This window comes from Gigantopelta aegis, chromosome 3 (genome assembly GCF_016097555.1).
Source record: "Gigantopelta aegis isolate Gae_Host chromosome 3, Gae_host_genome, whole genome shotgun sequence".
Classification (NCBI taxonomy): Eukaryota; Metazoa; Mollusca; class Gastropoda; order Neomphalida; family Peltospiridae; genus Gigantopelta; species Gigantopelta aegis.
The window spans coordinates 84367865-84395505 of record NC_054701.1 but is presented as its reverse complement, the minus strand read 5'-3'; the positions used below and the strand labels follow the sequence as shown (position 1 = coordinate 84395505).

At 37.4% G+C, this 27641-nt stretch overlaps 1 protein-coding gene across 4 annotated transcripts in view; it reads right to left on the bottom strand.

The window, feature by feature from the left end:
- Positions 1–4037: 4037 nt before the first annotated feature.
- LOC121369207 overlaps positions 4038–27641 on the bottom strand; it is a 39594-nt gene continuing 15990 nt past the window's right edge. For 2 of the 4 annotated variants that reach the window (XM_041494132.1, XM_041494131.1), the window contains exons 3-6: positions 26892–27223; positions 22740–22806; positions 15540–15662; positions 11219–12791 (exon numbers count right to left, since the gene is read on the bottom strand). In XM_041494132.1, the coding sequence (XP_041350066.1) occupies positions 15550–15662; positions 22740–22806; positions 26892–27223 (512 nt within the window). In that variant the 3' untranslated portion in view covers positions 11219–12791; positions 15540–15549. Of the gene's footprint in view, positions 4214–11218; positions 12792–15539; positions 15663–22739; positions 22807–26891; positions 27224–27641 lie in introns of those variants that run through there. The other 2 variants (XR_005957578.1, XM_041494133.1) reach the window with 2 other exon arrangements.

Sequence of the window (27641 nt, the reverse complement as noted above, 5' to 3'; positions counted from 1 at the left end):
GATACAACCCCAATACCCACCCCATCTGCCCTTAAACCGATTTTCGTGACGAAAATGGTTATGTAGTTCCTAACTTTACTCTATAATAGGGTATCAGCCACACATAGGGATTCCTGTCACATCATTTAGTTCTGTCTGGAAATGAAGCCTGAAAATAGGTAACGACTCATTTTCACAGGTAACGATACAACCCCAATACCCACCCCATCTGCCCTTAAACTGATTTCCATGACAGAAATGGCTATGTAGTTCCTAGCTCTACCCTATAATAGGGTATCAGCCATGCACAGGGATTCCTGTCACATCATTTAGTTCTGTCTGTAAATGGAGCCTGAAAATTGGCAACTCATTTTCAAGGGCACCCATACAACCCCAATACCCACCCCATCTGCCATGATGAAAATGGCTATGTAGTTCCTAACTCTACTCTATAATAGGGTATCAGGCACACAAAGGGATTCATGTCACATCATTTAGTTCTTTCTGTAAATGGAGCCCGAAGTTAGGCAACAACTAATTTTCACAGGTACCCATATAAACCAAATAGTCACCCTTATTGTCCTTAAAACAGATTTTTATGATTAAAATGGCTATATAGTTCCGAACTCTATTCTATAATAGGGGATGTGCCATGCACAGGGATTTATGTCATACCATGCAATACCTGATGAAAAAGACAATACAGTACACATTTCTGTTTCATAGACTAGAGATAGCTTCTAAGTAACCTGAAGGGCTGAGCCTGCTGAAGTTGATTCCTTGGACTAGCAGTAAACCGGGTAGGCCTCTGTATCTGTCGATACTGAGGGGATCAATCGGGAGAAAGATTGGCTGTTATCTGAAAACCCCCATAAATTTCCTCGCAACAGCGGGACTGAACATGTTGGTAGGTTTGAAAAAAACACAAATATTATGATTAGATACAATTTAATTTAACAAAAACAACAATATTATATTAAGTAGTAAACAATGCAATGAACAAATTCTCAAGCACAATTATTTAAAATACTTAAAGTGATGACAAATTAATATTGCAATAATTGTTTTCTATCTATATCTATTAATTTTAACCCAGCGAACAAAACTAGGAAGCTAGCGAACAAAATGGGAGAGGTAAGGGGGTGAAAAACCAGTCCCACTTACCTGTGCGTAACATTTCTTCATCAAATTTTTGTTCGAATATGCACATCTTCATCCACCATTACAGCTATCTGTAGACACTAATTTTTTTAAACACGATAGAGGGCATGCCTGTTCCGTATCGAATATGACACATCAGGCCTTTGTGAATAATTTCATGCTAAATGAACAAACCTTGTTTTATATGTCTAGGGTTAAAATTGACAACTTTATGACAAATGAGGCAAACAAGAAACAAATACATGAAATAGAAACATTTTATTACTAGTATGCCCTACATGTATTCCGCATTTCTGTATAAATACATAATGTACAAGTAGTGACGTTTCCATCTGAAATAAATGATGATGCCAAAACATAATCTTATTTAGTCTTCTTCTTATTTATTGGGGGGGGGGGGGGGGGGGGAAGGGGGTCTCAAGAGAGACTAAACTGTTTCTTCTTTTTTGGCGTCATATGAATTTTGAGATGGTCCCTAACAACATACACCATTGCGAACATACATTATATGAGCATTTATTTTCACTCCAAAATAGAGAACATTTTCCTTCTCAGTTTTTTGCTATATGACCGCATATGGCTGTAGTACCGGTTCGAACAGGTGGTTTATTAACCAATTCACTCAGGCTCTCTCTTCCACCATACACCAATGTCCTAAAAAGTCAATGCACAATATTGTCAGTGTGATGAAGCACTTCATAATCCAACAAAACACTGAACAAGAAGTCAAAGCAAGACATATGCGACTGAATGCCCAAAAGAAAAATTAAGACTTACATTTAGTAAATTAGTAAGTACTAAACATTCAAACCCACCCATAGATGCTGTCATCTTCTGACGCCTATAACGCTGCATTCCATTCCTGGACCATTTTCTTTATTCTTTAAAACGAGGGGGGGGGGGGGGGAGAGAGAGAGAGAGAGAGAGAGAGAGATACCCAGTCGTCAAATGCTACTCCTATATATAGCATCAACATTTTTTTCCATAGGCAGGACAGCACATACCACAGTCTTTGATATAGCAGTTATGCGACTTTGAGAATGATTAATGTATTACAACACATTGCACCTCAGACGAATGCTGGAACCTGGCACTTTTGTTAAGCTTTTTCAACTGATGCAGAGGCGAAATGTGGTCCAGTTGATCAATCCCCACTGCTGGACTCGCCGAGTTATTTCTTATTCCAGCCAGTGTTCCACAACTTCTGTAACAAAGGTCATGATATGTACTAACCTGTCTGTGGGGTGTTTTATATATGCACCATCCCACAGACAGGATAATACATGGCATGGCCTTTGTTACACCAGTGGTAAAGCTCTTGCAAGATCGATTCCCACTAGTGGGCCCATTAGGCCATTTGTCATTCCAGCCAGTGTTCCACAACTGGTGTAACAAAGGTCATGGTATGTACTATCCTGTCTGTGGGATGGTGCATATAACATATCCCTTACTGTTAATGGAAGAGAGTAGTCCATGGACTGCCACCAACCAGGTTTCTTCTCTTATTAATATCTGTTTAGTCCTTAACCATATATCCGACACCATATAACTGTAATTAAAATATTTTGAGAGTTGTTGGGAAGGGGGCATACATTAATAATGATTAATCTTTATGGCATAAACTACTATTATATACCAGCCTTGTTGGTGTATTGGTTAAGCCATCGGCGGACTTGAATCTCGAAGGTACTGGGTTCACCGACTTCTCTCTCACTAACCACTAACCCACAGTTCTGATCAGACAGCCCAGTTAGCCGAGATGAGTACCCAGGACAGCGTGCTTGAACCTTAATTGGATATAAGCACAAAATTAAGTATAAACAAAGCAGTACATGAAATCCGAAGCCACCAAAAACGTATTTCTTTTAACACCCTTTATCTTGCTACTCATATTCAATTTGCGTTCAAGCATGCTGATCTTGTCACACACCTAAGCAATGCAGAACAGTAGTTAATGGGGACAGCCTTATACTTCTCCAATGAACCATCTAGTGTACACTTAAGTTTATCGTAGACGTTGTTGTTTGTGGGGGGTGGGGGGTGGTCTTGGGGTTTGTATAACAACTAACCACTAACCCACTGTCCTGGACAGACGGCTCAGGTGTTTGTATAACAACTAACCACTAACCCACTGTCCTGGACAGACGGGTCAGGTGTTTGTATAACAACTAACCACTAACCCACTGTCCTGGACAGACGGCTCAGGTGTTTGTATAACAACTAACCACTAACCCACTGTCCTGGACAGACGACGGCTCAGGTGTTTGCACAGGACAGCATACTTAAATCTTAATTGGATATAAGCACAAAAGTTGAAATAAATGGGGTGGGGGGTGGGGGGTGGGGGGTGGGGGGTTGGGTTATTTTAAAACTGGAGTGCGTGCGATTATTGGACACAACTGAGCAAGGTTCTTGTTTCCTGGTACTGGTGGAAGGCACAGCTCTGACATTCAGGACTCATGGTTCTGGTATTAATATGGTATTAATATATATATTAGCTATAGACTTTCTTCATAATTCTCTTATTCAAATAACTTGTACACAATAAATGACAAACGAACAATATTTTATTATATTTATTTCTGACATACAAATTATTTTAAAAGAAGCATGGTATGGTAATGGCATCCATATAAAAATTCAAAAGTTAAATAAAAACACATGTAAAGAACTGTAACAATACAAATATCACAGATAGATAAAATTAAAATTTAGAATAAAAGTCAGTATCACATTGAAGCTGTAATATAGAAGTTCTGGATGGAATTGAAAGGATTCTATCACATTTCTTTGACCAAATATATCTTTTTGAGTTGTTTTCAGATACTTACACTCCACCAAAATGTGGCGTACCGTCAGAGTACACTGACAGTGCTTACACTGATGTGGAGGATCTTTCTTAAAGATAAATGAATTGGGTCAAGTAAGTATGGCAGATGCGAGCATGAGACAAGACTATTTCATCCTTCCTGCACTGTCTATAGGAGGACTGCCCCTCTCTCAAGACTGGCTTGATATCATGAAGCTTGTTTGCAATCGCACCGTCCCATTCATTTGCCATCATGTTGTTGATCTGTAACAGTACATGGTAAGGATATGTGCAACATTTTTCAAGGGCTATAACAAAAAATTATTTTTAGTCCCCTACCTGTCCAACCGGAGGTGACTATAGGTTTCATATCCGCACTTCTGTCTTTATTACTCTTTTTTTTAAATGTTGTAATTAGCCAGCGTGTTTACCTATCGATTGGGAATTGGAGCAGCTGTATGAATCACAACCACAACAGAAGAAGACGGCCTGAACAAGTTTCACAATCAAGAGCAAGTGTCAAACTAGCCATAACACCAAAATACTAATAATTTAATGTAACCATGTGGGTTTTATTGTTTTAATGATTTTAGTATGCACAAAACACATGCACCTAAACCTTTGGCTAGGAGCTGTAGGGACATGCATTTACCTGTATAAACATCTGACCTCTGACCAGGGACAGTGACGATCAACCAATAGATTGGCCAGCTGTGTTGACCCAGTTGGTGGCTATTCATTGTCACTGACCTGACATTCTTTGATATGTCACGATCTGCACAAGCTAGCCACTCTCAATCTGCATATAACCTATACTGGGATAATTGATGAGTTATATTTCTACTTTTCTAATTCACTTCACTATTTTACTAACATACATAAAGTACAGTTTATAAATTACAAATAAGGTTTAAACAAATAACTACTTCAATTAATATTTACTTTGATAAAGGAATAGACTGAATTAATGTAAGTATTAGAATTTGGGCGTGGCACTTAAGATGTAACAATAATGGACATTTCTATAGCCAAGCCATTAAAAAAAAACCCGAACCGCGTGATGGCAACTGGATAACTTCCGGAGCCAGCGGAAGTAGCGAATGACTTGCAGCACCAACAGATGTAGTGATCGACCCGCCAAATATCTCGATAACTTCATCGAGCAACAGACGGACCGATGCACGGGGGTCCCAACACAGTTGACTGGTCCAGACTGTCTTCAGCACCAAACCGGAACGCTTGTAACTTCGAACCGGTGGCATCAAGTGAAACCCACATGATGACTTCCCGCAACTGGATGCGTGGCGAAGACCGTGTAGCGAGGTTTACTTCAACTCAACGAGTTGTTATCGTAATCTATACGGAAGCTTTAACTGCAACTGCAGCTGGAAGACTGAAAGGAAGTTGGAAGCACTGTGTCGTCACTGAAGACCGACCCATGGAAGAACGTGGAGAGCGGCTACCCGTGGTGAACCAGACCATGGATGGTTCCGTCGGAACCATAACATCTGGTCAGAAGCACTGTGTCGTCATGGAAGACTGACAAAAGGAAGACCTCGGAGAGCGGCTACCTGTGTCGAACAGGACCATGAATGGTCCTGTCAGAACCCATAAAAGCTGGCTGGCCGAATCGACGCTGTCTGTCAGAATGGCCCATGGGGACCGGCTACGTTCTGTAGTATGAGGAGCTGAGAACCATCGACTTCTCAGCATTGATAGCCAAAAAGGTATGCAGGAATAAGTGACCTCGATGAACGGTGGTTGAAACGTCAGAAGGCAACCCTCAGAAGCCAGGTGTAAGCTCCCCGTGAAGTCTAATTCTCACGACTGCATGAATGATGTGTCTCCCTAAGCGGCCTGTGGAAAACCGTGTACAGGCATTCTGATCGGTTGCGCTGGAAGGCCGTGGCGATCCGGAATGTGTACGGTCCCATCGGAACCCGTCAGCCACCTGTGAAGCTTGATGTAGACTGCGGAGCTGGTGTCTACCCCATATGATTCACTGGAAAGCCGCGGGGACCGCTGTGATCATGACTCCGATGAGTAGCGGACAGCTGGCTCGTCTATCGAGATAAGTGTGACGAGTCTCGATGTCGCAGAATCCCGTGGGTCACGGGTACTGTATCGCCCATCGGCACAGTTGCAGTAAGGACCATTGGAGGTCTGCGGAAGGAACCGAAGCAGCTGGTCAGCGGAAGCCGATGACTGGCACTTGTAGCGGCATTCAACATCGGGAAAGTACCTTGAAGCATAATCAATAGTATCTGCTTCAAGAAGCCAGACACGAATCAACAATAGAAGGCCGCATGGCAGAGCTGGAGTCATTGTAGACTCGGCCTTCTTAGCTCGCAGGGCTAGGACACGGAGATACGCGTTGAACTCCGTCAATCCCAAAGGCAAAAAGAGAGAACACATCTCCCATTTATGTCGCACAGCGATCGACAGCCCGGACAGATGTCATGGAGGTCGAAACTCGTCTTAACTTCTAGCAGCTGAGCAAGATCGCACAACACGAGAAGTACTAACATCTGACATTGTTAACTAATCTGTAATGATAAAGAAAACAACATAAGTCTGTACAAGTCTGGTAAACAAGGAACCGCTATTTTAAAAATGGCGGCCACACCACGTTGACCGGCATACACAACAATTAAAAATTAGAAAATTTCACATTTAATCCAAGTGAATTACTCCAAAATACAACACAATGATGTTTAAGTAATATGTAGAAATAAAGTCTACACATAAAGCAAGCAAAAAAAAAAGAGTAGAAAAAAACCCTGACCGATGACGCCGAGTAAATCAGAGCCAAAGTAAAAGACGTCCGAACCGAAAAGCGAAGAAAACAAGAAGAAAGTTAGTCACGTGATTGGTATTAGAGGGAGCATCCAATAGAAGAATTTAGGCCATCCCATTGGCTGTTGGGATGTTTGGACCAGACTACTAGTCATAGGGGGCGAGTGCACTTGTTTGAGGACAGGTAATGTTGAAAAGAAATATTTAACGTGCTGAATGCCCATTCACAGAAACGTATATATGCACTGTGTCAATAAACTCGCACATGGAATCAAGTTACTGGAAAGCGGGCCTAACAAGCAGTCGACATAAGTCAAGATCTCAAGATAATAATAAGAGATCGAAATCTTTAAAATAAGAAAGAAATAACTGTATATACCACCCATTATGTCAGTCTCTTGTCTTATTATGTCAAGTTCTCAATCTATTATCTTGATTTCTGTATCGAGACATATATTGACAAAAAGAGAATTGCAAGTGAAAAATATGAATGTGATGAGCGCTCAGTACTATAAGTCTATAGCTCAAGATAAAATGTCATGAGCTTGAGATAACAAGTTGAAAGCCTGACATAATAAGTTGAGAAATCGAGATAATAAGTCAAGCACTCGGCATAAGTCAAGAGCTTGAGACAATAAGCAATACACACCAAAAAAAGTTCAGAAAACAAATGTTCATATCTCCTAAGTTCAAAGGAGTATACATAACTGCCTAATTATTCAAATATATACAAACATTCAAATACAAAGGTAAACCAACATGCAACAAACGGGCAATATTTACCAATTCCAGTATTATGTATGTTAACAGAATTTCACACTTGTAATTCCCTCCATGAACCCGTCCAAGTTTTTATTTAGTGGGCTAGACAGAAAGTCTGCTTATAATAAAGGTCATAGTTTCGTATTGTACAGAATATTGTACAAATATATGTCCCATTCAACAACATAACAACCTGTATCTCTAATATCTAAATTGTGCTACACTGCGATACGTTCAGATAAATTTCCTTTCAGTACAGATAAATTTCCTTTCAGTATATTTAAACACAAGTTTAATAAACTATGTGACATATTGATGAATGTCATCCTCTTCTGGAACATTTGTGTATTACTAATGGGTGTTTTTTGGTTTTTTTAAAAAGGAATAAATCTATGGTGTTCAATTATAGATAAGGGTAGACAACTCTGCTACACTTATTACTGAAGAAAGTTGATAAGAGTTATCCTATAAAGTGTGGAAGATCTTTTAAAAATACTTTTGCATGTTATTATTGCATATTATTACACAACAAATTGGTAACTTGCCAAAGTAAGGTCGGAAAGAAGGTAAACCCATGTGTAAAATGTAAAAAAAAAAGATAAAAAAAAAAGGTTTTTATAAGTCGTAACTTATTTGGTCCAACTTTTCATACTGACAAAATGTTTGTGACATTAACAAAAATTAGAGCTGGAACGTATACCGTAGATACCGTTTGGTATCTGTATCATATCCCCCATCATTTAGTAAAGCACTAACAATATATCTAACAAACGCAAAATGGGTTGGGTATAAATCAGACGAGGGCCTTGTGTATGGAATTTTATTTTATTTACATGAAATTAGCGGGTGAGACTAAACTCAGGCATGCATTTAAAGCCGAGTATACCAAAAATACCGCACGATATCGGTATTGGTATTGTGTCAATACCAAATACCGTACCAATACGGTGTTAAATCACCCAAAAAATACTGATACTGATACCGAACCTCAAATTTCAATACCGCCTAGCTCTAACAAAAATGCAAACAAAATATAACAACATGCAACTGTGTTAAATAAAGTACTTTTAATTTATGTTTTAACAGTATCCAATGGAAATATACATTTTCTGTAAATCTGCAAAATGTTTTTGTTGTACATTTTCCCAAATATACATTTTGGAAGTTCAGTTTATACTATTGTGACAGGTCTCGCCATTTGCTAAAAGCAGACAAACAACCAGTTGCACTCCTGATAATAACACCAAACAAAACATTACAGTTCCATACATGTATCTAAACAATCATCAACATAAAAACAAACAAAGCAGCTAGCCAAATAATAAAAGCCTTCTGAAGTTCCCCATTCTATTTTTTTTTTTTTAAACAAACATGTAACATGGAGTCAATGACACAATGTTAGTTTTTGGATATCACATACATATGCCGGTATATGGATGAGATGAATGGTCACTACACAGTATTTCAGTATGCTTGACAAGGTCGCGTGCTCCACGCTTGCTGTTTTGGTATTAATTTTAGTTATAGACTTTCTTTCGGTACACAGAACCTGCAGTGTCTGTTGGGTTATCATCCCCCATGTGGGGTCATATACACGGGAGACACACACACACACAACTGCACCCATGAAGTACATGTAGGTGAAAATCAATGTATGTGGTCTTACGTACACCTCCCCATTGAGTCTAGCAGTTGGGTTGGATTAGTGCCGAGTGAAAAATCCCCATTACCTCAGGTGGGACACGATCCCAGTACCTGTCTGTTGGCTTAACCACTACACCACTGAGGTTGCTAGGTTTCTTCTGAACTTCACAGGATGAAGCTGCAGTCAGTACAAATTACACAATACACTATTGCTGATATCATTGTTATTGTCCTTCTTGCCAGGCCCTAAGTTAATAGCCTATGCCCTTAAGCGGTTATTCTATACATACTCAACAAAAAAAAGTATACATATTGGAGAAATGTATTTCTAAATATTGTTGTACTGTAACGCAATAGAACAGCTGCGAGGTTTCGTCCTCGCTTAACATGTTTTGCACGTGCATGCTGTGTTGGAATGCTGTTGATGACATCATGGATTCACAGGCAGAACAAATGCACAATTTCCAAATTTTTCTGCATCTAAATGGCTCCCAATGTTTAAATCAAATACCCAGAGGTTCAATACTGTTTAAAAACAACAAATTACGTCTAAAACATCCCTTTTAACCATGCCACAGTTGACCCCAAAGGACCACAAGAGAGCAGTAGGAATGTTTTAAGCAGGCACCAGTATCGGTGACGTTACCAAACGTTTTAAAGTGACAGTACACAGACTTGTCAATCGACCAAACGTCACTGGGTCCACCAATGACCGTCTTCATAGTGGTAGGCCACGAGTTATTTCGGCTGTGCAGGGTCCGTATATCCAAACCACGACCCTCCAAAACTGATTTCAACCAGCCACCATTAGTGCCCAGCAGTCGCACATCACTGCCCAAACTGTAAGAAACCGACTGAGAGCATACAATATCCGTGCACAACGGCCAGTGACATGCCCCATTCCAACAATGTCACTGTGGTGCAGTGGTTGAGACATCATATCCGATGGACCAGAATTCATTGAAGAAATATCCTTTTTAATGACAAATCAATATTCAACTTACAAGTTGCGGACAGGCGTATCGTGGTGTACCCCAGAAGAGGTGCGAGATACTAGAATTGTTGTGTTACGAGAATCTACAGGTTTGGTGGAGGTTTGTGCTGGGATTTCTGGGACAGGTCGAACTGACCTTCATGTTGTTCATGGAAACCTAACGGGTGTTCGTTACAGAGAGGAAATCCTTGCTCCTATTGTTGTTCCATATCTTGCACAACATCCCCATATGACCTTTCAACATGACAACGCACATTCGCACGTTGCCCGAGAGTGTACTGACTTTCTGAATCAAAATTCTTGTGGAAGTATTGCCCTGGCCAGCAGTGTCACATGCTCGTGTACAGGAGTGGCACAATGACGTCAGCTATGCTCGTTAACCGACTTACCGAGTCTATGAGGCGATGTTGTCAAGCCTGCATTGACGCCCACTGTGGCCACACCTAACTTGTTGGGACATTTAACATTTTGGGAGTCGTGAGGTAGAGCTGGGCGGTATACCGTGCATATACTGTTTGGTATCAATATTATGTTAATACCGATTTATTGTACCGAGCAAATTTCAAAATACTGAAATTTTGGTACTGAAAAATGTTATCCGCCGTTTAGTAAAGCACTAACAATATATCTGACGAACACAAAATAGCTGTATGGAAGTTAATTTTATTTAGGTCAAATTAGTGGGTGACACTTAACTCGGGCATACGTTTAAAAGCCAAGTATATCAAAAATACTGATCAATATTAGTATCAGTATTGTATCAATACCGAATACCATACTGATACCGAGGTAAATCATTCCAAAAATACTGTTACCAAACCTGAAATTTCAATACTGCCCAGCTCTAGTTCTTTGTGAGGTCAGTATAGACACGCAATGATGCATTTAATTACACAAACCTCCTGTGTCATTGTAATGAATTTCGTACTCAAGTATGAAACGAAATCATGCAACTTGAAATTTTACCTGGGTCCAGCTACCCCTTTCAGTTGTAGACTTCAATGTAATTAACACTAAATAGGCGGCCTTGACGGTACTAAATACTAGTATCAGACAGACTACATAACAATAGAACAGATTATATATTTATTCAAGGGGGTCAACACAGAAAACAGTTCTCAACATTTCGCAATACGAAGACAGTTGACATTTAAATTTTAATAGTTATTTACAAATAAATCTAAGTTCCCTTTTAATTAACACCTCCCCATCACAACAACGTTCACCAATACTAAATGAGATTGAGATATCCGCTAGCTCTTCTCAAAACCACTCCCTATTATAGTCTAACAGCACCCTTTTCGTTAGCTCCGTTTTGCTAATTCGGAAAGCAGATTCCTTGACACGCTGCCCTAGACGGATAAACTCCCAACCCACTCAAAATGTGCTAGCGTCATCGTTGGCAAAGGAATTTCCTTTAGCCAAATACAACCATTTAATTAATTAATCTCTTCCCCACCCATAATAATATTTAAATATGTTCTAATGATTTGGAAGCAAGCACAAATTCAATCAAAAAAACATCCTACAGAACAAAACAAGACTTACTTGTTTCAAACCCAAAAACCAAGTAAAGGATAATGCCTCGGCACGATCTGCACGGACTTTCATAACCCTTAAACCCGATTGGTCAGATAATAACAAAGCCCGTAACCTACCGACAACCCTCGAGTAATTTTCCACCACAATATAAATTAGACTGGTCTCATACCATACTTTATAACATGCACAACGTAACGTTCCTGGCATTCCCTTATTAGCAAGGTTAATATTAGAGATTAATATAATTAATAAGAAGAAGAATAACAAGAAGAACCAAATAAAAATAATAACCAAGGAAATATGAAATGATAGATCGACAGAAAACCAGGAACGCTACATCATGGTGCATTGATCTTTTTTTTAAATTTCATCCATGAAGTTTGTAATACTGAAATAAACAGAGTATTATTACATGTAGGCCCCTATACTTTCTTAATTTGTTGAGTATATATATAAAACATACATCAAGGTTGCAAAAACATGTACATGTATAAACAAATAGGAACAGGTTTTAAAATAATATAAAATCAAACTGAACAGGAGACACTGCTCTTTATAATACTAACAAATTCACGAAATCTTTTTTTGCGATTAAAGAGGTCATTCAGTTTGATTCCAATTGATACAACTGTAAAATATTTTCAGCAGAATTATCTGGGATTTTTTTTAATGATACCTTGTACATATAAAAAGTGTCTGTTCATGGAACTCCTCTTACATCATCTTTATAACACACTGTGCATAGTTTTATTTTCTCAATAATGCACCTTTGCAGTTATCTGATTCCACCAAATCCTTTAAGTACATGTATAAGGAAAAATAAATGTCAAATTCTGCAACTTAACCATCAATCAAGAGTTAAAAAACCATGTGTCAGCCAAGCAGTGAGACGTGCATTCACAAGCCAAAACACCAGCACATGCCACTGAATGTACAGCGAGCTTGATAAAGATCACCTGGACAGCACATGCCACTGAATGTACACCGAGCTTAATAAAGATCACATGGACAGCACATGCCACTGAATGTACACCAAGCTTAATAAAGATCACCTGGAGGTTCCTGGAGGTCGTGTCGACTTGTCCCACTGGTGCCTGGCTGTCACTAGGAATAGAGAAAAAGACTTGTTCAATCAAAGCTGCAGGTCCTAGAATATTTATATTATATAAACATTTGGAATAGATGATCCAGTTCTATTTTGGAACATATAAGGCTCACTACATCGCTATCGTTTCGCTATGCTTGCTCATTCACATTATCTAGGTCAAATTACAAAAAGTTAGTTTTGTTTGACATTTGGTAATTGTGACATATAGAAAACCCCGCTACATTTTTCAGTTAGGTCAGATCATAGGTTTTATCGTGCATATTCAGAGCAAGCTGTTGAAGCATACGCCTGTCATGGGCATGTGTGTCGACTTATGCCGGCTCATCCATCAGGCCTCGAAATTCAGTGTTAGAAGGGCAGGCTATGATAGCCTTTAAAAATCTAGGAAATGAAGGGCACCAAGGCTAACCTAAAAGGCAAAAAGACTACTTTCATACATTTTCAAAGGGCACCAAGGCTAACCTAAAAGGCACAAAGACTACTTTCATACATTTTCAGAGGGCACCAAGGCTAACCTAAAAGGCACAAAGGCTACTTTCATACATTTTCAGAGGGCACCAAGGCAGTTTTATTTAAGAAGTCGACTTAACCAGAAAACAACTTTTAACTGTGATTTTGTTAAATTGGTCATTTACCACAAAATCAATGTGTTCTAGTGGTGTTGTTCAACAAAAGAAACCTCAACTTTTTAATGGTGTCGTTAAACCCAACTTTGGTGGAGAGAGATTAAGACTTATTACATATACGTGGAGACTACCAAGAGAATCTGTGTATCAAGTTTCAGAACAATCCAGTCAAAGCTTTAGGAAAAAGGCTAAAATGTTCTGTGTTAAATTATTTGAAATAAAAATAATTCAATAAATAAATGTTCAAACCAAATCATTTGGAGTGTTTAATGTTAATCTTTATGTTATATTTGTTGTAAATTCTACATTTAACCCCAAAACAACCCACCACAATTATAACTTTTTCTCCAACAAATATAATGATATAAGAGGATTACCCAAATGATCCGTTTAATTATAACTTTAAAAAAAAAGTGTGGAGGGAAATCCTATTCTGTCATGTGACTTTATCCACAAAAACGTAAACATTGTCAGAGGATAAGTTGGCCTATTTTCTGAAATATGTTTTCAGCATTTATGGAGTATTTAAAACAATAAAAAAAATATGTTAAATGAGGGTTGGGGGTGGGATGAATACTGGTATACAAAATAAACAATTTGCATTATTATTTTTGATGCTTTGATTTTTCAAATGATCGTTTGCCATTGTTGGTTGTTTTCTTTTTTCTTACACACCCATCGGTGAGAACATCATGTGTTATTTTTGGTTACACCTGATTGTTAACACATGTATGTATGTTAATAATTTCAAGACATATGACTGGCTGCTTCTAGGTGATGACCAGGTCACCACTGCCATACATCCAATGAAAAACTACACGATGGAAATTGCTTATATTGTGATGTATAGTTAACCTGACAATCATGGGTCTGTGACGCATAAGTTAGCTACAAGTGCAATGGCTGTAAATAACTTTTAGTCAAACATTTGCTTAAAACCTGGCTTTTGGGGATACGTAAGAAATAGAATAATACATTCGTGTCTGTTAGATACAAATAATACCAAAAATTACAGATAAAAAAGGTATCTCAGTGGTATCTGGAGTGCTCGCCTGAGGTGTGATGAGTTGTAAGATCAATTGTCATCAACGGATGATTATTGTTATTGCCCTAAATGTTATTTTAAATGTGAAAACCTATTCCTGCAGCAAGATGGGAGATAAAACCTTTCATTATAACCCTATTTTAAAATCTGACCATACTCAGTAGCTTAAATTAGGACGGCCTTGGTGGTGTCGTGGTTAAGCCATTAGACATAAGGCTGATAGGTACAGGGTTCACAGCCCAGTACCGGCTCCCACTCAGTGTGTGTTTTAACGACTAAATGGGTAGGTGTATACAAGACCAGTAGAGCTAATTTTAATCAGATTGAATAAACAGGAAGCGAAAACAAAGTATGTGAAGTTCCAATCTGATTAAAATTAGCTCTACTGGGTCTACCAGTAGATTTAACAGCATTGCGTGGACTCCCATGTCCAGGTGACATTTCATCTATAAATAACAATTTAAATATTGACTAATTACACATTGCCTTTTATAGCGTTATTCATGAGCATACAAATTCTAAAAATATCGGGTGAGACTATTTATGCAATAGGCAAACTTGTTGGTCTATTTCAACATTGAAAAAACAGGGGGAAAAGTACAGTAATACACTCTGGATTGTATACTAGTATAAACAAATTTTATGACTATACCATCACAGGGTGTTTTTTTCGTCATGAAACAAATTTTATATAAAATTTTATATTGCAATTAGTTTCTGGCATACTTTGTAATTCATCCGAATCATTTCGTATACCCTCAGCATAATCCCGAATGTTTTTAAATTCTTTTCAAATCACTGGCATGATTTTGCAAGTAAGGTTTTGATTGGTCGAATGAAAGGTCAACTGGACATGAGCTCCAACGAGCTGCTGCTAGATCCACATGTAATAGTGGAGCTAATTTTAATTCGATTGATAAATTTCAAAGTTGGGCTCGAATGACATGAAATTTATACATATGCATGTAGTTTCTTCTTATTTTATAGTAAGTAAATAATGTTTTTAAGTAAATAATTCGTAACAATTCTGCCTTGTGTTGTCAGCAGATATTCAGCATGCATGGAATAGTTACCTGATCCTTCTTAACTCTCTTCTTTATCATCAGAATCACTGTTTCTATCATTAGAATCACTGTTGCTGTCCATAATCTCTTCAGAGTCCTCATGTTCAGACAGTTTTCTCAGTGTCTGCACCTCTGAAAAGCAATTGCATGCCAATTAATCTATATGTATATTTAGCTAATATGCTGCATATGCTCCTAAGAGGTGAAATATTTCATGTAATATCGATTATACACAGGGTGACACACTTCTTATGCTTTGTTCTAGCATTTCACAATTGTATACTTAATAACAAGGTTCAACCGTGAATTTTTCTACAGCACGTCAATGACAAAATTATTTTTAAATTCCTCAAATAATCAATGTGCCGATGATCAAGGGGCAGGGGAAGACTTGTCCTAAACAGGAAAAAATCAGTTAATCCTAAAGGCCAAGTGGATCTACATTTTTACTTGTCCTATATGAATTAGCTTTGTCCCACCCAAATGTTACGGGCAGCATAAACATCTGCTTGATCAAAACAAAACTGTCACGTGTATTAAATTCATGAATAAATTATAGTTTTGTAAATATTTTTAAATTTTTTATTGGCTTGTCTGGTAAGACAAGTTGGTAGAATAATTTACTTGTTCTACCCCAAAACCATTCATCCTGGACAAGGGAACAAGTGTTAACATTACAGCCCCGATTTAAAATAAACGAGACCGATGCTTAACATGTTTCTATTTGTTATTCTGTATGCTACCCCAGGGCTAAATGAATTGGAACTAAAATGAAATTTTGTCAGCTGTCATGCATGTACATCTATGTTATACATTGTAGAATTGACAGCAAGTTCAAAGTGCATGAAATGGGGCAAGTTAACTGAACGTTATAATTGGTTTGCATCTAAAGAGAACTTATCAATTGGCATGTAACTGCATGTATAATATACTAAATAATGTTAAAAATTACATAACAGCATATTACTAAATTTTAAACCCATACCAACTCTTGAAACATTTTAAAATGTTTACAAACATGTTCTATGTCAATAAAAAAAAGTTACAAATTACCATCAAATTAAATTGATTAAATCTTTTTTTAAACAGGGGTGAAGACAAAATGCTAGAACAGCCATGGTATGCAGCTTCACCTGTATTATAACTGATCAAAGCAATCAATAATGCAGTACCATGGCTGTTTCATCAATTGCTGTTATCCCTATATCAAAAAAGAAGATTTAACCTACCGGGTATGCAATTTGATGGTAATTTGTAAAGAAACTTGTTTTTATTTACATTGATTTTTTTTTTCAAAAATGTTTTTTTGAGTTGGCATGGGTTTAAAACTTCATACCATGTTTTTATATGAATTTAACTTTAGTCCGTGTAGAGTTATATGCCAATTCATCGATTCTCCTTTGACACAGCGCAGGATGTAGCCCAGTGGTAAAGCACATGCCTGATACGTGGTTGGTCTAGGATCGATCCCTGTCAGTGGACCCATTGGGCTATTTCTCGTTCCAGCCAGTGCACCGTGACTGGTATATCAAAGGCTGTGGTATATGCTACCCTGTCTGTGGGATGGTGCATATAAAAGATCCCTTGCTACTAATAGAAAAAGGTAATGGGTTTCCGCTCTATGACTGTCAAAATTACCATATGTTTGACATCCTATAGCCGAATATTTATAAATCAATGTGCTCTAGTGGTGGTGTTATACAAAACAAACAAACACTTTTGTCGCAGATTATAATCCTAAATTAGAGGACAATATTTTGAAATCTGAGGTAACCGGAAGTCGGTTCACGTGGTTTTTACCTAGGTAACCAATTGTTCAGTTACGTGAAGTATATTTGCGTAACCCGTGGGTTATCTGATCGGTTACCTCAAAATTACGTTGAAATTATATTTTAAATACATAGTTTTTAGCTCAAACATAAAGATAAAACAAATACAAAAGAAAACATTTAAAAAAAAATAAAAAAATGTCTTTAATGCTTGCTAAAGTTAACAATATTAAAAAAGAACTGAATATTATCCCCAGTATTGAAACAAAATACAGGGGTGTAGCCAGAAATGTTCTTAGCATTACAAGCAGGGGGATTCGGAAGCATTTTTTTTTTTTTTTTTTTTAAATCTTTTTTCTAGTCAATTTTAAGAGAATATTTTATAGAACAATTACAAACAGCCTCGACCTATTCCCAGAGTTTGTTTTTGCATTACGCACATGCGTACTGTGCGTAATGGGCGCTACACCTTTGAAATATATATATAATCATTTGGAGGGATGCCTTTTTGCGTTTTGCGGTGGCTATGCTACTTTCACTTTATCAATGGTACTTATATACTACAGTGACGTTCCAAATGTTTGTTTTTTTAAAGCTCATTATGCGATGTCAGTATTTTTCAATTTTTGTGACACTTTTGGATTCCTGTTTACGTTAAAACTGTTTTTAACATATGCAAAATTATAGCCAATCCCTTTAGAGATAAAATAGCAGCAGATAATTTAGCCGTCTCCAGCGGTCCGAGCACATTTCTTTAAAACTTTTTGAAAAGTTTAGACTGGTCGCAAGTTACAACCGTTGCAATATAACATTGTTTACTGGTTTGCTGCACATCAAGTATCTAAAATTCAGCCTAAAACATCTGTCGTAATACTAGTAGTATGTCATTGTCTGCGTGAATAAACTTTCTGTAATCGTGAAGTTTGCAAGTTTTAATTTCTGAACATTTACAGGTCATGATGTAACCAGTTTGCGGTTCGTGTAAATTTAATTTTGTGTAACCGACACACGAATAGAACGGCGGTTCGCGTCAAATATTGTGCCCTGTAAATGTCCGATTTATCTACAAATATGATTTTTTTTTAATACATGGGATATACATGTATCACAAGTCAAGGATAATCTTTTCACAACTAAGTTTATTTTAGAACATTTATTGTAAATACTTTGGTAATTAAAAGTATGAATTGTAGCTATTTATTGTAAATACTTTCATTGGTAATCAAAAGTATAAAATGCAGCTATTTATCGTAAATACTTTCGTAATTAAAGTATAAATTGCTGCTATTTATTGTAAATACTTTCATTGGTAACTGAAAGTATAAATTGCAGCTATTTATTGTAAATACTTTGGTAATTATAAAGTATAAGTGCAGCTATGAGTCATAGCTTGCCACGACAAACTGTGTGTTATACTTTGATTGCCAGTCCAGAATTTCGGCTTCTGGCTTACGTTGGTCAGCACTTTAGTTTTTGGTGTAAGCTGGCAGAGAATTGACTTTGGTTTTGGACACACACATTAAATTTCTTGTGAAAGAAACATTGTGGACATATTGTTAAATATTTTGAAATGTGTCATTCTCGGTTGGTGACAACTAAGTAGAATATATTTGTAGTTTATTGAATTTGTGTTGTAATTTATAGTGCTGTATGAATGCATTAGTAGTTTTATGTGAATGTCACTGTTTAAAGAATGTTAAATGAATAGTGGTGTATTTGAAGATTGTGTTATTTGTGTAATATGAACATTGTTTAATGGGAATAATTTTACAACATGTCAAATATTGACGTGGATAAGATGCGACTGTAGATTGATTTCAGTTTTTCAGTTTATAAGTAGTTGGATTATGTTCATGGTGAAGAACGAAGTGATCAGTGAATGATCATGACCATGATGGCAATTCGTGAACGATGGTGATCATGATGTTTAGTTCAGTAATGGTGATGATGGAGATGTGATCAGTGATTGGTCATAGTGACAGCGATGATTCTGGGATGGTGATGATGTTCAGTGACCAGTAATGGCAGGGATGGCCAAACGTACTCGTCCATTCGCCCCGGGCAACCAAAATTTCTGAACACAAGCTGCCTCTTTATCTCTTTTGTAGCCTACACTTGCCATTTTTGTAATTCCATAGTCTGCAGCCAACGTCGTCTACCATTTCAAAGCTTGGCCAAGAGCGCAAGGTCGTTCAGACTTTGGTTGGTTGTGCAAGTAAAAAAACTTACATCTCACTCAATATTTGGTACCGTGTCGATAGCGTGTCGGTAAAATCATGAAACCAAACTTTTGTTTCACATAATTATTATATCGAGTACCGAGCCGCGTTCAGCCAGAACGAGCAGAAAATCGTCCGCTAGACTGGTTTACGCGCTTCACAGTAAACAAAATGCCCACGTTGGGAACCAATCAATTAGTTTGCGAACGTTAGCAATATGTTTGCTGGCTGAACTTGGGGCTGTATTTGACAGGAAGTAGGCCCATGTCTTTGAATAAGCGCCCCTGCTTTTTGAGGGCATTTAAGAAATTAGGTCTTTATTCATAAATCATGGTATTTAATGCCGGTGTCCATGAAGGAAACGTTGAAGTATCAAGAAAAAGCTGTTTAGAACGTTACGATATAGCATGTTAATAAAATGGATATAAGTAGACTCTTTGTAAAGTTAGTTTTTGCTTTATGATTCATCTATTTGAGTCGTGCAACACACTTGTGACGTAAAAATAGGTCAGGAAATTCCCACAATGTAGAAGTGTTTTGTATTATGAAATTAGGTTGTCCATCTGCAAATTTTTGCATTTGTTTCCCAATTAAACTGATGTATACTGAACAAAATAAGAAACTTCCGCTAACTTTGCTTGAACAATACTTGATGAAAACAAACCGGGGGAATAATTGTTATATATGCGTTTAAAGAGTGTTCCATGATGCATCGTTTGGTGCAAAAATCATGATCATAGGTTAACAGAAACTGGGAGAAATTTTGACCAAGTGTGGTAGGGGTTAAAAATAAAAACACCCACTTAATAACAGGTATGACCACCTCTTGAATTGACCACTGCAGTGCATCGCAGTCATCAATGAAATCAATGCTATTTGTCGTAAGAAAATTTACAGTGTCTCTAGCTGTATGAGAGGTGGCATTATCATGCTGAAAAATCGAGATGTTGGCGTTGTTATGGAACAGAGGAATGACGTGATGAGCGAGAATGTCATCGCAGTGACGTTGAACATTTAAATTGCCATCAATGACGACTAGTGGTGAACGATAGCCGTGGGCAATGGCTGCCCAGACCATGACACAACCCCCACCCCCAAAACGATCTCGTTCAAGAACACAACCGTCAGCATAGCGTTCATTTCTCCTACAGTAGACGCGCACCCTGCCATCACCACGTTGTAAAAAAAATCTGGATACATCCAAAAAAAGAATGGTATTCCAGCCTCGCCATATCCAACGAGTGTGTACACGTGCCCAATTAATATGATTTAGTCGATGACATTGCGTTAAAACGCATCTGACGTAAGGACGTCGTGCATGTAAACCGTTCTCCCGCAGACGATTAAGAACAGTTTGCCCACTGATTCGGTTATTATGAAGCCCAGGTGTCTTAGCAGCAATAGCAGTGGCAGTTTGGAATCGTGTTCATGATATAGCGGTCTTGACCACACGTTATAACACGCAGACGTCCACGACGTGGCAAGTCGTTGGTGCTTCCTGTCGTTCGAAGATTTCGTATCGCTCGACTAGAACTCCCAACATGCCTTGCAACGTCTTCTGTCGACATGCCAGCATCAAGCATGCCAATCGCCCGTTCGCATAAATGATTGGGTATTCTTGGCATACTAAAAATGCTACAATGTAAAAAACTTAATTTTTTTTTACACATTTTGAAGCGTTTTCGTTCACTTAACAACAATGTCAGTAAGACAAGTAAAACAAATTGACCGAATACTACACGGGACATGTCGAACCATGCATGCACATGCAAACTGAATTTCACGTTGTCGACGATTAACAGTGCAAAAATAATAGATAAAATTCATGAATCCTGATAATACAGCTCAAGGCTAATACCTATATAATTTCATATAATACTATATGTACAAATCGGAAGTTTCTTGTTTTGTTCAGTATATAAATGTACATGTAAGTAACATTTAATTGACTAAACGTTAAGAACAGTGAGTAGGCGCACTCACATCAAGAGCACCAAACGCCATAGTCCAAAGGGACGTAGAAACTGGTTCTTCATCATTATTAACAAAATAAATCTTCCAACATAAAAAATTGCCCCGCCATTTTAAATTTGCTAATGTGCGCCAGAGTTTCTAAGGAAAACCTGAATTGCAATGTCCTGTATTCTACAAGTAAAATTCATCATAATTTTTTTTTTTAATATTTAAAAACAAAAGATCTCTTTGGTACACTCATTCATTATGACCTCCCCAACCAAAAAAAAATAAAATAATAATACTAATAATACTACTAATAATAAATCAAAGTAGCATATTTTTGATGATGATTCTAAAATAAGGTAAATAAACATAGTTAGTAATACAAGGCTTACAAATGTTTTGTATGATGTGAAATTGTTTGACAAATACTGTTTAAATTTTGATTTAAACTGCTTACATTTTGGGACAAGTTAATTTTTTTGTGGGCAAGTCAAATTTGAGAGTTACTTGCCCGGTGGGCAATTGAAAATTTTAGGATATGGCCAGCCCTGAATGGTGTTGACCGGAATGTGATCTGTGAATGATTTTAGGCGACAGTGATAACTGGTGGATGGTGATGGTTATGGTGATCAGTGAATAGTGGTGACAGCTGATGATGATGTTTATGGTGATCAACGGATACTATAATGATGACAAATGATGCCGATGTTGATTGTGGTCAGTGGTGAACATGACGGAAAAGGTGACAACGACAGTGATTATGAGGAACAGTGATGGCGAACTGTGAAATGTGTTAAATGGTACAAAACTATAACTATTTGGGGAGGGTTTTGTTATTGTCATTATTAAATATGTCTGTCTGTTTCGTTTTAACGACACCACTAGAGTTCATTGACTATTAATCACTGTCTATTGGATGTCAAACATTTAGTAATTCTGACACGTCGTCATAAGAGAAAACCTGCTACAATCTACATTTTTCTTAATGCAGCAAGGGATCTTTTATATGCACTTATATGCACATACAGTGGCTTTTGACCAGTTATGGTGCACTGGTTGGAATGAGAAAAAATCCAATCAGCTGAATGGATGGACTGAGGTATTTTGACCCTTAGACGGAAGCATATCAAGGGAGCACTCAAACAACTGAGCTAAATCCCACCCCAAGTATAAATGAAATGCCTAATTAGAAACTTGCATTACCAAGAATTAAAGAAAGCATGTCCATTCTGTGCACGTATACCCATACTGAAAATAGTTACCTTGTAGATCTACATTGTTTATCTCTGCACTGGATATACCACCTGTCGCATAGCCTGAAGATTCATCCTGTAAACAATAAAACATATATATATCTTAATTTCATGCAGTAAACAGGGCTCAAACTTAACGATGGCACTGACAGCAATTGCCGTTGTTGAAGTATAAATTGCCGTAGGTCGGAACCATCACTGATGCACAAAAGTCCCATTGGTAAAGCTCCTCAATGATGGTAAAATGTTTACACCTGGTGTAAATTATCTGCCAGTATATGCAGTGTTTTCTCGCTGGGTGAAAATTAAAGGAGAGCGGCCATGTGGCACCACACACTTAAAAAAAAAAAAAAAAAAAACAAACAAAAAAACAAAAACAAAACAAAAATAGGGGAGGAGCTTGGTTAACATACTGTTGCGTGTTGGTAGACTTTGTGGAAAGACATACAAAAAAGTGCAAAAATGTTTATACGAAATACACATATTTTAATTGAACCGAAGATGTTATCGGTCTGACATTCCCCGGGCAGTTCCTGTTTTGCTGAACCAATCAAAGTTTTAATATTATTATTTTAATAAAGATTTTAAGATATACGAAAAACAATAAAGATGTTTGTAAAGTGATCCCCTAATGTCGGATACATTTTTTGTTATTTCCATCTTCATCGAATGAATCGATCCGTGTGATAAAATCGCCAGCTGATAAAAAAATTGCAGTGTATATATTATTTGGCACCCATGATAAATGATTGTAATGATAAACGCTACCACTTCCGTTGTTTTTATAAGCGGTGATATCCCTCCAAAATGAAAAGTTTACAATATTTTATAATGAACTGCTGAATAAACAGAATGACAGAACTGACAGAAAGTAAAAATCTTCGGTTACAACCAATTATATCTGCAATTGCGGACAAAATATCAGACGATAGTTAGTGGAAGCAAAAAGACAGAATGTCCGTTCTGATCACGTGACAAATTTGGCGCCAAATAAGTGGGTTTTCAATCGGAGATGGCCGAATCAGTAAAAAATTAAAATGTTTTCATTGCTCAAATAAAATATAACTTTTATTGTGTGTATTAAACATACAAATGGATACAGGCATATGGATACAAAATATAGGCTGTTAAAAATACTGTTAAATTACGTTACCTTAACTGTCGTAAATGTTTTGTCAATTGTTTTTTCGTACACAACACGGCTCGTTTCCTTTGATGTCCAGTGTGCAGACTGATCGTTGTGTGTTTTTATGTGTAGAAAAAAATGTGCATTTGGAAATAGTGGAGATAGGTGCTGTAAAATATAGTATCGTGCTGGAAAATAAAGAGGGGTGCAGAAAAATAAAGGAGGGCGGCAAAATGCAATAGCGGGACGGGCCGCCCCGCTTCAATGGAGCAGCGAGAACACTGATATTGAGAAACTTGTGAAAATAAATAAAAAAATTGTTTTTGTATAGTTTTTAATGCTTTATATGATGAAGACATATATATATAAAATGGGAACACTAATTTGATCAATGTATTGGTATTGATTATTCTTCAAAATTCCCTTTTTTGTATTTGAAACGTTTTTTTTTTTCCAATTGACCAAAAAGGGACCCTTAAAAAATTGTCTAGATTATACGCTGGATGGTAAAATGTTTACATCTGGTGTAAATTATCTGCCAGAATATAACATTAGTAGATCTATAATATGTCTACATTCAGCAAAATAACCTTTCAGTCTTTATTTATTTGCCCTAAAAGTCTTCTTTTTTTTCCATTTACCGTGGGCAGGTTTTAAATTGCTGTCCGTGGGCTTTCACCAACGGCAATTTTGTTTAGAGAGAAATTCTTAAGTTCGAGCCCTGAGTAAACCAGACAAAACATCAATTTAAGGAGCATCTTATACATGTATTATCTGGATTACTGGACCGTGTAGGCATCATTTTCAAGTTAATTTGACTCAATTTATTATTCTGCAAGATGATTAAAGAAACAAAACAGTTGTTATCATAGTACCTCAACCGATTTCAGTTCTACTGCATGAAGAGAGAAATGAGGAATTTCCTATACATACTCTGTTGTTCTCCTTATTTTTTTATGTAAATCAATTCAAATCAATCTATAGCCAAGGACACTTAAAAGCATAGTAAGGGTAAACTATCACTGGTCTTAATTTTTTTCTCTCTAAAATTTTAAATCCATCCACAAACAAATACCTATGATTAATTAGTAAGTTGTCCCACATATTTTGTCATTTCCATCATATTTTACATATATGACTGATATAAAAATTAAATATTTAAAACCAAAGTGTTTGTCTTAAAACCATCACATTTTAAAAAACGCAACAAAGTTAAAAATAATTTTTGTCTGTATATTGCAGACTATTTCAAAAGTATGAGGGAAGCAGAAATTTCACAGGTGTAAATAGCCCGAGTACTCTGACTGTAAGAAAGCTAGACGGACATTTTAACAGTTATATAAGCTCTCGTCACAGTCAGAGACCAAGCTATGTAATTTTCTGCCAATTGCTGCCCACCAAAAAGTAGTCAAAGATTCCCGCCCTAATACCACAACAATCCTATGTTTCACGTCAAATACATTAACATCGATCATTTTCGAGTTCCTTGATTAAAAAATTCAGATATTAATCACCAATACACCTACTGAGGAAAGAAACCCGACAGCACCCATATTCAGCTAAGCTTCGGCAAATTCTGGACAGCAGAATTCTAAGTTCGCCGACCTATATCGCGACATTGCGTCACATGATCGCCCATTCTGCCATTCCGTCTTCCAGGGGCTGTCTCATACACTAATACAAGTGCCCGACAATCACCAAAACAAATAAGAGTTTGTCTTGTTTAACAACACCACTAGAGCACATTGAAAGACATGTTTTATTTAACGACACACTCAACACATTTTATTTAAGGTTATATGGCATCAGACATATGGTCATGGACCACACAGATATTGAGAGGAAACCTTCATGGGCTACTTAGTAGCAAGGGATCTTTTATATTCACTATCCCATAGACAGGGTACTACATACCATGGTCTGTGATATACCAGTCATGGTGCACTGGAGAAATAGCCCAATGGACCCACCGACAGGGATCGATCCCACACCAACCACACATCAAGGGAACGCTGTACCATTGGGCTAAGTCCCGCCCCTAGAGCACATTGATTCATTAATTATCAGCTATTGGATGTCAAATATTTGGTAATTTTATCATAGTGTTAGAGAGGAAACCCGGTACATTTTCATCGGTGGGCTCATTGGGCTATTTCTCGTTCCAGCCAGTGCACCACGACTGGCATATTAAAGGCTGTGGTATGTACTACCCTGTCTGTGGGATGGTGCATATAAAAGATCCCTTGCTGCTAATCGAAAAGAGTAGCCCATGAAATGGGGACAGTGGGTTTCCTCTCTCAATATCTGTGTGGTCCATAACCATATGTCTGACGCCATATAACCATAAATGAAATGTGTTGAGTGTGTCATTAAATAAAACTATTCTTTCTGTCTTTCGACTGAAGTGCTACAATGATAAAATTAACAAATATTTGACATCCAGTAGCCGATAATTAATGAATCAATGTGCTCTAGTGGTGTCGTTGAACAAAACAAACTCTTTTTGGGGGGGTTATTGTCACTTGTCGTATTATTGTATGAGACGGCCCCTGGAAGACAGAATGGCTGAGTGGGCGATCATGTGACAAAATGTCACGATATAGGTCGGCGAACTTAGAATTCTGCTGTTCGGAGTTTGCCAAAGCTTAGATGAATGTGGGTGCTGTCGGGTTTCTGTCTGTAGTGTGTGCATTAGTGATTAATATTTGAATTTGTTTTAATTAAGGAACTCGAAAATTATCGATGTAAATGTATTTGACATCAAACATAGGATTGTTGTGGTATTAGAGCAGGAATCTTTGACTACTTTTTGGTGGGCAGCGATTGACAGATTGTCTAGCTCTCTTACAGTCAAGTACTCGGGCTAAGGTGTAAAAAGCTGTAATCCAATAAGTGTGCTTGGCTACAACTTTTAAGGTTAACTTTTATAAATGTTAGTCACTACATGTACACTTAAGGTGATTTTAACACTACAGTAGCTTCTTAAAATGGGACTCCGCTCATGAATTAGAACTCTGAGACTGATTCATCCGTACCTGGTCTCCGGGTTCTCGTTGTCTCAGTGATGACTGGGCCGGAGGTGGACGGTCCACATTGACACGTGTCAACTCCACCTGTGACACCTGCTGGAGACTTTTTGGAGAGGTCTCTTCTTCCAGTTGTAACCTCCTCTGTTGACGAAGACTTATCTCCATTGCAGGCTCCTGTGTCTCGGTCCATCTTCGTTGATGACTTTCATGTAAATCTACTTCATCATGGAGATTAATGTTAGAGGAGTCATGATGAAGTCGGTAAAAAATACCAACGGGTCGATCTTCAAGTCCACCTTGCTGCCATAAAGCATCAAGGTAGTTTTGGGCAGGAATTCCTGTTAGAGAAAACAAAACAAAAGTAGTAAAATTAATGTATTTATATTTGTACCCTATATATACATACTGAACAAAAAAAGAAACTTCCGATTTGTACATATAGTATTTGTTGTGTTAAAGAATTAATTTTGTAATGAAATTATATAGGTAGTATTAGCCTTGAGCTGTATTATCAGGATTCATGAATTTTATCGATTATTTTTGCACTTTTAATCGTCAACAACGTGAAATTCAATTTGCACGTGCATGCATGGTTCGACATGTCCCGTGTAGTATTCGGTCAATTTGTTTTACTTGTCTTACTGACAATGTTGTCAAGTGAACGAAAACGCTTCAAAATTTGTAAACAAATTAAAGTTTTTTACATTGTAGCATTTTTAGTATGCCAAGAATACCCAATAATTTACGCGAACGGGC